The sequence below is a fragment of the Cryptomeria japonica genome, chromosome 10 (genome assembly GCF_030272615.1).
Source record: "Cryptomeria japonica chromosome 10, Sugi_1.0, whole genome shotgun sequence".
Lineage (NCBI taxonomy): Eukaryota > Viridiplantae > Streptophyta > Pinopsida > Cupressales > Cupressaceae > Cryptomeria > Cryptomeria japonica.
This window is the reverse complement of record NC_081414.1, coordinates 773,916,084-773,926,925: the sequence shown is the minus strand read 5'-3', so window position 1 is coordinate 773,926,925 and position 10,842 is coordinate 773,916,084. Positions and strand designations below refer to the sequence as shown.

The 10,842-nt window shown below is 35.6% G+C and overlaps 1 protein-coding gene across 1 annotated transcript; it reads left to right on the top strand.

Moving 5' to 3' along the window:
- The first annotated feature begins 713 nt into the window (after positions 1–713).
- Positions 714–9,965, top strand: LOC131026956 (G-type lectin S-receptor-like serine/threonine-protein kinase At2g19130). The gene is made up of 2 exons (XM_057956947.2): positions 714–3,114; positions 9,595–9,965. The coding sequence occupies exons 1-2, from the start codon at positions 714–716 to the stop codon at positions 9,963–9,965; spliced, it is 2,772 nt and encodes a 923-aa protein (XP_057812930.2).
- Positions 9,966–10,842: the final 877 nt, after the last annotated feature.

Here is a 10,842-nt window from a genome sequence, read left to right as displayed (position 1 = left end):
TGTTGTAAGCCCATTGTAGAAATTGCGCGTAATACTTGAGTACTACACATTCTAGATTCGCAGAGCAGTTAATGAAACGTATAAACTTGATAGACTTTGTCATAGATTTTTCTGAAAAGTTAATAAAGGCGAGGAAGATGCCCATTCAAAACCGGATACTTCTCTCTTGAAAAATTATATTTTCTGACCATGGCAGTTCATGTCAAGTTAATTCTCACCCGCCTACTGCTTATTTTTCGGGTACTTATTAAGACTCATATGCATATATTCCTTGTGATAAATCCTTTTACTCATTGCACCTTCAAATATAACTTCAAATTATTGAATCCAAATTCATGCTATAGACAAAACTTGCGCATCTCACACAGTCGGATCTTAGAAATTGCGCGGCCGACGAAGTCGGAGGACACCCCCCATCTATAAGCACTCCAGTACTTAGTAGACATTCCAGATAGCATTTACAAGGTTCATAATTCTTTCCTCCCACTCGGTAATTTGTAATCATTAAATACATTTACACCACTCACAATTCGGGTTTGTCACATTTACTCCGACTCGGTATTTGTAAATATTGCTTTCATTCACGCGGGATCGACGTCACTACTTTGGTCATGTTCTTGAATCCTTTCTATTTATACGCGAAAATAAGACCATCTACGCACTACTTAACCAATTGTTAAGAAAATACAAACGGTATGGTTATTGTAATAGCGATGAAGTCTTTGATCCTAGCAATTACTGTGATTATTGCAGCACATTATTGCAGTTCACTAGCAGTGGGTAGTGGAGATACCCTTCTATTGGGGAATTCTCTCACTGGAAATCAGACCATATTGTCAAAGAACGGCGTGTTTGCATTGGGCTTTTTCAGTCCGAGTGGAACGAACAATTGGTATATTGGCATCTGGTATGCACATCTCTCTGAGAAGACCACAGTTTGGGTGGCTAACAGAGAGAATCCTGTCAGAGGCATGCCCGGCGTTCTGCTATTTTCGAGGGATGGTCATCTCAGATTGTTTGATAGTAAGGGCCTGTCAGTTTGGTCGACCGATAATGGCCTGAAAGGATCGCGGGCGGTGATAACAGAAGCTGGTAATTTCATTATGCTGGGTGAGGGCCGCAACAAGTATGAGATTGTTTGGGAGAGTTTTGCTCATCCGGGAGATACATGGTTGCCTAACATGAACTTTTCGAAAGGCATGAAGCTAAGTTCGAGGAAGAGTTCTGTGGATCCCGCAATTGGGGTCTTCTCTTTTGGAATGGACATTTCTCCAGGAAAGACGCAGCTGGTGATGGTCTACAACAACAATGTTCCATATTGGTCCACTGGAGAGTGGGTCACGAATTATTTTACCAACATTCATGAGTTGGATGGTGACAAGACAATCCAAATGTTCTGTGTGAGGAATTCTCCTTCAAGCATATACTTCAATTTCAGGTTAGAACAGAACGTCGTGGGGCGGATCGTGTTAGGAGATAATGGCAGACTAGAGCTTTACTACTTGATGGAAGATAAAAAATGGAATTCGATGTGGTCAACACACGGAAGTCAATGCAGTGCCTATGATATCTGCGGGGCGTATGGAGTGTGCTATGCAAATGAAGTGTGTGGTTGTGTTGATGGCTTCACCAAGTCCAAGAACGAGTCACATGTTTGGCAGTCAAGCGGCTGTGAACGACGAACACCTCTACACTGTTCTGCCACAGAGGGCACCACCGATGAATTCTCTGAAGCCAAGAACCAATACTTGCCCGAAGAAGGAGCTGTCTTAATCAACAACGAGCCAACACAGCAAGGCTGCCGGACTGCTTGTCTCAGCAATTGCTCCTGCACAGCCTTTGCTTTCGCTACTTCTGATCCACCCGTCTGTAAATTGTGGTTTGGAGAATTGCTCAGAATGCGTGATTCATCTGCCGGCCAGTCTGTTTTCATTAGGCTAGCTGCCTCTGAGTTACGCCACTCGACATCAGAAGGAAGCAGCAAAGCCCATGGTCGTAGCATTGTGCTTCCTGCGACTATCGCTGCTGTAGCTGTTGTCGTTTTAGCTTTCCTGTTGGTCGGATTTCTTCTGTCATGGAGACGTCGAAGACAGCCCAGAAGAAGCATAGAAGAGGACGTCCCAAATTCACTCAAAACATTCACTTACAAAGAATTGCGAATTGCAACCAAGAATTTCAAGCATAGGCTCGGGGGTGGGGCGTTCGGCTCTGTGTTCAAAGGAACTCTGCCAGACAACACGCTTGTGGCGGTAAAAAGATTAGAGGGTTCTGGCCAAGGAGAAAAGCAATTCCGTGCAGAAATAAGCACCATCGGGAGAATACAGCATGTGAATTTGGTGAGGCTTCGGGGATTCTGCGTAGAAGGCTCTCGAAGGCTTCTAGTGTACGCCTACATGCCCAATGGCTCTCTAAAGTCTTTACTCTTCTGTAAAGATGAAGAAGCAAGGAAGGTGTTGGATTGGAAGACTCGATTTCAGATCGCAGTGGGCACTGCACGAGGATTAGTCTATCTGCATGAGGAATGCAGGGATCGCATCATTCATTGTGACATTAAGCCTGAAAACATTCTGTTGGATGACGACTTCAGCCCCAAGGTGGCCGATTTTGGGCTGGCCAAGCTGGTGGGCAGAGATTTCAGCCGAGTGCTGACGACCACAAGAGGAACTCGAGGGTATTTGGCTCCCGAGTGGGTATCCGGCCTTCCTATCACTGCCAAGGCAGATGTATTCAGTTTTGGCATGACTTTGCTGGAAATTATATCTGGGCGAAGAAATATTGAGTTGAATGTGGAGGAGAGCAGGTTCTACTTTCCTACCTGGGCTGCATCTCAAATTCAAAGAGGAAACATTATAGGTGTTGTGGATGCAAGGATAGCGAATGAGGCGGATATTGAAGAGGTAGGAAGAGCCGCTATGGTGGGTATGCTGTGCATTCAAGAGGATGAAAATAAGAGGCCGAACATGGGGGAAGTGGTGAAGATATTGGAAGGGACGATGGAGGCTCCTGTGCTACAAATTCCAAGGGGTGTAGAGGTGCAATTAGATCAGCTAGACGATGATGACAGCGATAGCTTCCAGTTCACTACAGCAAGCCAAACAACGGACTCGCAAGCAGGTGTTAATTGGTGTTGTTATTATAACAAATATTAGAAGGAACATTCATGATAGATTGTGTGGCTGCGATCGTCTTAGTAAGGAGGTTTAAAGCTATTCCTAAGAAATCGGTAGACAATGGTAAAGGTTTTAGATGAAGACTCTTGCGGTCGAAGGATTGCAGATTAATAAGGATAATGGTATATTTGCTGATTATGTTCTAGAAATATATATAATTTCACAATTTGATTTTTCAAAAAGCTTTCTCTGAGTTGTGTATGGTCTTGAGGTCATAGCGAGAAGATCTTGTTATGTAATTATTTGAGAATGCTATTTAAAAGGTTTTGAGGTCATGGTATATCTTGCCATAATGTTTCATATCTATTCTTAATTATATTTATTTTAAATTATTTTTATCAAAATATTATGAATGCGTTATTATATCTGGATGTGTTGACTAAAGTAATTAATTGATATTGTTTATTTAAATTTTGGTTTCATTAAAAAATTGGTTTTTTCTTTTTATTAAAAAAGGTGTGTATTTTATATGTAATAGGTTGGAAAATTAAAATGAAAAATAAATAATGTTTATATTGAATTTTAATTTTTAATTTATTACAGACTTAACTGATCTACCATGCAATTTTAAGATTTAACTACACTTTTACTTTTAGGAGTTGCAAGCAATAAATAAATAAGAAAATGGAGAGAACATCTTGGTACACTAAAATAGTTATATCAAGGTTTTAAATGTTAGATTAATCAAGTTGGTAAAAAACAACAAAACTTGAATGTGTATAAAATTAAGGGGATATGCAAGAACATTGTTTCAAAGTTGTTTGAAATCAACTCTATCAACACAAATGTAGATTTTGTGTTGCTTGTGCATCCCTCATGCGCTTCAAGTGTCACTATACGGATATGTAATGGTACAAGTCTATCTCGCTTTTATTAATCAAAACACAAATTTAGACATGTTTAAATTTTTAGAATGATATTTTTCAAGCTCTTTCATAGAAAAGGGGATTCCATTGTCTATAATTTAACTAAGAAAGGCAACTAGTTCTATTACAACACGTAAACAATGATTAATTTCTTTTTCTTCATCCAATCAAACTGCGAGAAATTTTTACAATTGTTTATTTCCCGCTATGTGATTTCAATAAGTTGCTTTTTTAAAAGCAAAATTTTTATCCAACGTATATTGGCAGATTCTGATTTGCTTTGCAAATTGCTGGCAGCTACTTTCGCATGTATCAAGATAAGAAAATGCACACCTTCCTAATACAAGGCCTGCAAAATAGATTTTAGGATGCTCAGTCCTACAAAACTTCAGATCTGCGAAACTTTTGAGGATCACCTACAAACGAACAGTTGGCGATTAGCGCTTCATTTCTTTTGCATGATGGTGAGAGGTGGATTGTCCTGGTAAACTGTAGTTCATAGTTTCTAGTGGCGTTGCTAATAAAAGAACAGAAGAGGTTAAAAACAGTTACAACTGCAAACTTTTTGTATTACCATGGAACAGTAAGTTGTGGTATTTTCTAGATGTTAGCCCTAGGTTTGTTAGGGTATATTTCATACGTAATTTTTTAACGTGCAGATACAGTCGACAAAGATTTGATTTTTTCCCTTTTGTTTTAATGAAATCGTTTGGTGTTTGCATCTTGAGATGGCAAAAATCCTATTGTTCTGTAAAATGCGATACTCTATTAAATATTAACCCCATGTCCCCATGCTGCTGCTTAAATGTAAAATCTGCTTAAAATTAAGCAATTGGAGTGTTCCCATGGAAATTTTTAATTAAGAGGAAAGGATGAATTAGAATCTTTTCCTATTTTCGTGTAGCAGCCACTGGTTAAAACTTAAAAATAAGCTTTGAAAAAAAGGGGGGGCTGAAAATAAGCAGCAACTGCTTATTGAGAAAAATGACAAGTGGCTCCACAATGTTTTTTCCCTTTTTTTATGTTTCTAATTTTTTCTCTAAAATTTAGGTGAAAATTTATTATTATTAAAGATTATATTAAAAATAGAATTTAAAATAACTGCTTGTTTTTATAAGCAGCAAAATTCAACTTTCATGAGGCCACCAGCTCCACAAATTGCTGCTAAAAAATTTGAGCAGGAGCTGCTAGCCAAAATAAGCTAAGCAGCAGCATGAGGACCTGCCCTAAAAGATTCACCAGCCATGGTTTTTTATCCACAATGCTTCCATATCTAAGCCAATTATCTATAAAGTATATTGCATTGTTGCTATGTACTCTTCTCTCTTATTATTGTCAAAATGATCCGCTCAAAACATTTCTTCATTTTGTAAATGATAATATAAAGGTTGTTAAATGTTAATGATTTAAAAAATATGGACAAGACTAGCAATGACTATTTCTAATTTAGGGTTTTTTTTGGTGGATTATGTGTATGTTGCAGACTTATCCAAATCCCTTGCAAGACATCCTTGCTTATGCTCATGTCAAATAAGTTTGAATAAAAGAAAAAAATTCTTTTAAGTTTTATGTTATTATCTTCGTGGATTTTCTATGTAATTCATTTTAGTTTAATATAAATCTATGAAAATTTTGGTTTGAAAAAATCTATAGTCCTCTCCAGTAAGAAGAAGGTTTCATTTAAGTATAGTCTTATTCTAATGTAAGATGTTGAATTTGCCATTTCAAGCAATACTTTGTTCAGCCAAATGATGTAGTTGCAAAAGATGTAAGTTCTTTTATCTAAGAAGTACAATCCATACGTTTTTTCTATGTTCACTTAATTTTACAATGCATCTTATTTGATTTCAATCTAGTTTGATATATGAATTTGTGACTTTTCCTAAGCTCCAAAGTTTTTTGTCAGACAAAATAGTCCAAGAGGATTTCATTTTCATTGTGCGGGACTAAGGAAAAAGGTATGTCTCTATGATAAAAATAAATTTCAAAGTAAAATTTCAAGTTTCCCCAACTTGAATATGTGGTATTGATTTTTCTTAACATGTCTATTTTAAAACAAATGAAGTGTGTCCCTATATAGTAACATGTGGAGGTCTATGCTCAGGGCTTAACCTTATCATCTATGAAATTGTATTTTGTTTATGGAATATTTATGGAGTTCAAGATGTGCTTGGCATTAAGGTAAGTTTATTCCTCTTTTCTTCTTTGCTTTGAATGTTGCAAATGAAAAGATACTCACTAGAGGATGTTAATTTTTTTAGGTTTTAAAGTTTTCCTAGTTTGAATATCATTTGGTTTGAGAACTCAGTCGAATGTATGACCATATTATTGCAAGTAATCTTTAATCAGAACTCTTGCATAACATTTTGTGAATAAGTAAACTTTTGCATTTTTATTGTGCAAGGAGGTTATAAAGGTTTTTACTCTAAAAATACCATCCCTCTAAACCCAAAGGTTATTAATGATATTCACAAACATTGGAGGAACCGTTCTTGGTACTTCATGGGGTGGTCATGCAACTTCAAAGATAGTTGATAGCATTCAAGGCCATGGCATTAACCAGGTTCTTTATTCATTTCAATGACCTTTTATGTTCGTCCTATTGCCACACAATGATTCCATGTTACTATCAAATGTGTTTAAAGTTCCAGTTGCTTCTATATGCTAGGTCTATATAATTGGAGGAGATGAAACACAAAGAGGAGCAAGTGTTATTTATGAGATATTTTACTATATACATCTTGTCAAGATACCATAATGGAATCCCGCAGATAGCATGATAGCTTACAACGTCAAGGCAAAATTCTATTAACTATAAAACAAATAAACTAGGATCCAATTATAGACATTTTTTTTATAGCTGTGAGAATTTAATGGCATGTTGTTACACCTCCCAAAATAAGAGGTTTCTTACATAGGGTCCAAAAGTGATTTAAAGAAGCCTTAGGGCCTTTTATGTTGAGAAATGACTTCTTCCTCAATTCATCTAGAAAACTTATAATCTATTTTGTCTATCATGTTTCTTAACGTATCTATTCACGAGATGTTGTGGTTTCATGGATGTGGAATGGTTTGATGTGTCATGAATTTTTTCATATTTTAAAATGATTTTTGAATTCTTCTTTTGCTATGGAAGGAATTTTCCATTTTCCACCTACTGAAATATTTCCTTATCCAATCCATAATCTTACCAATTCTTCTATAGTATTTTTGTGTAATGTATAATTGTTTATGCGAATGTTGAAATGTTGCATAGGAAATACAAAGGCATGGATTGAAGGTGGTTGTTAATGGGATTCCTAAGACCATCAATAGCGATATTAAGTTATGACGAGCCTTCAATAATAAAATTTGATACGTAACATCACAAATATGAACTTCAAATCTCCAGCAACAACAATATAAGACCTACTTACGGAGAGATAAGTTTTTGAAATGCTATGCAACCTAGTTGAACTCTAGCTACAATAGAGATAGCTTCTAGCATCCACCTAGTAGGATTATATTTAATACTCCTAATAGCTTGCAGTCCACAACTGTGAAAGTAAGAAAAAAAAATTCTTAAGCAACTTTTCTTTCTTGAAATGGTTCTTGTTGTACTGCCTGATCTACAAACCCTTACCTCAAAATATTCAACAATTGTGTGAGACTTTTTTCATTGACTTCCCATTTAGGTTGCATCCTTTGAATAGATATATATCTTTCTTTCTTTTTCTTATGTTTTACTCGATATCCATAATTTCAAGCATGGCTCCAACTAGGATGGAGATTCCTTCAGATTAAACTAATGAGACATCAAGGTCTCTAATTTTTTTTTTATCTAAGGGAGTTGAACAACTATATGGAACTATTGCTAAGATAGTAGGGATCATTAAGGATCTAAAATTGACTCAATTTATATTTTGCATTTGATATTCAAAAAATCATTCTTGATCTATCTTTTGATATTTTGAAAGCTAGTTTTGTTTATGTGAAATACATAATAATTTTCTTTTATGTGGTCCAAAGATAGATATTTCTGATTTTGATATTTTATTTTGGTGTAGCATCTTTTGTTTGATAGTAGATTTATTTTGGTTTCATTAAGTATTTTACCTTTATCAACAATTACAATGATTTGATTGACAACTATTTATGCTTTTGATTTCTTTAAGTATTTTACCTTCATCAATAGTTACCATGATTTGATTGACAACTACTTATCATTTTGGTTTCATTAATTGTTTTACCTTCATCAATAGTTACCATGATTTGATTAACAACTACTTATGTTTTTGGTTTCATTAAGTATTTTACCTTCATCAATAGTTACCATGATTTGATTAACAACTACTTATGCCTTGCTACAACCTTGATATCTCATCCTCGTTGTTTAGATGAGGAACATACTTGTTCTTTGATCTTTTTAGAAACTTTGGATCTATATATAACAACATATAAAACAAAAACAAAATTGTCATTGCACTCCATGGTAGGAACTTAGTTGCTCTACAGCTCTTGTTCTCTCAAGAGTTCAAGCATTTGAGATAATGGTGGATAAAAACTTAAATGAAGTAATAAAAAACTAGAGTGGGATAGAGGCAATAAAGAGTATCAAATAGTGATGAAGGCTACTTCTAAATGTGAGTCTTTTATATTCTATTGTATGAAAATTCTAACAAGATACAATTTTGGGATTGTCCAATTTATATGTGAAAACACACACTAAAAGCATATAGTTATGATCCATCAAACTCGTATTCTTGTATTATTTATGAATTCATTCATATACTTTACAATGAGTGAATTCATGGAAGTATTTCCTATCTTGCTCCTTCCTAAATTGTAAGTGATATTCAACTCATACATTTGGGTATTTATTGGACATGATAAATACAAATGTAAATGAATGCTTCAAATACAAGGACACGTCAACAAATCAAACTATCACGTGTTTAGTTAGTTCATAATGGCTACTAAAACAAGTGAGTCAATCAAAATGTAAGCTTAATTTTTTTAATTTCAAGCATCGAAGTTGTGGATATTAGATTGATTCCACACTCATGAGAATTGTGTAAGATAATGGAGGGATGATATGTAGGTAGGAAATGTATATTGAAATATGGGGAAATGATAGGTGTAATAAATAAATTATTTAAACAAGAGTGCAGTTTCTGGATTTGATTGTGTGCAAGATTGTTGCATCAACATTTCAAATCACACTCCGTGATCCATCATTTTTTATTTGACTCTCTTCATCTTGATGATGGATCAGAGAGCGTGATCCAAAACATTGATGCAAAAATCTTGCACACAATCAAATCCAGAAACTCTTGTTTATATGACGGATTGTGGAAATCTCTTAGAACTGAAATAAATTATTTATAAAAGTTTTTTGATAAAGAGAAGATAAGGTCAAACACATAAAATGTTTGTAATAAAAATAGTGAAAGCTAAAGAAATGAGGCAAAATTTAACATAAAAATATACTATTGGTCAATATATAATCATTAAAATATTGAATAAAAATAAAGTTATAAACTAAGTGTTAAGTCCCAAATGGGTGGGTGGTTTGCAAGATGTGGTGGCCCGAGCTATCATTGGCGAGGGGCTGAAGCTGGTGGAAAGCCCACGGAGGAGGATTGGAGTGGATGTTGGGGTGTTGCAACCTTTTGTCATCTGGTCGGCTTCCCGGTCGGTAGAATTGCAGGTGGAGGATGCAAGGAAAGTTTGGGACGAGATTGTGGTTTTTGTGCACAAATTGGGGCTGACCAAGCGAGTGAAGATCCATGGGAAGGTGACTCCCATTCAGTCTGAGGCCCCTCTGGATGTGGATGGGAGGCTATTGGTTCGACATCAAATCCCAAAGAAATTGGCGAAGGGGGTGGAGCGAGGGTCTCTGTTTGGTAGCAGGCCAGGAACGGTGCCAGATGGAGGAACCGTGACGTAGGAGGCAGGACCCAGGAGGGGTATCCCCAATTTTTCAAGAGAATAGGCATTGGAGTGGTTTCGTAGCTAGGTTTTATGGGTTGTTCGGGGCCTAGTTTGTGGTTTTTGTTGATGTATGTGACCTTTTTTGTGGTTGTTGGCCATGGTGGGATGGAGTCTTGTCGGGTTCCTTTTTGTAGTAGGGGTGTGTCCCCATTGTGTCGCAGGAAGTTTATCTGTTCTTCGAATGTAAAACTTTTCTATTTTAAGCAATATATTACATAACGCTATCGATCAAAAAAAAAAAAAGTTATAAACTAAATAAAGACTTTGTGTTGGGCACCTTGATCCCACCAAAATGAGTTGTGTGAAAAGGAAAAGCAAGAATCTAAGTCTTGATATTGTGTTAGGTCCTAATTTTGATTTTTGGATTTGATTACAGAATAAGATAATTGTGATTTAAAATAAAATAGGACACATCTCCTTGACATAGTAAGACTATATAATAAAACAATTTACATAAAAAATATATTATATATAAATTAATCATAAATTAAAGCACAATCGTAGAATTTACTTCATATCTATATTTTCCAATTTTTTCTTCACGTTTACACCAGTACGTCCATCTACTTAATATTTTGTCTTCGTATTTACAGCAGCATGACTATCTTTCATCTTCCAGATAAGACTTGAATTCCATTTATTCTTCGAACAATTAGGTCAAAGTGTGTATGGAAAAAGATCACGAGAGAACTTGCAGAGGACAGAGGATAAAAGTCTACTGACAACTTAGAAACGAAGGTGACGCAGATACCCATTCAAAACAGAATAATACTCTCATTAATTAAAAATCTATACTACGTACCAAACCATGCCAGTTGAATTTTGCCTTTACA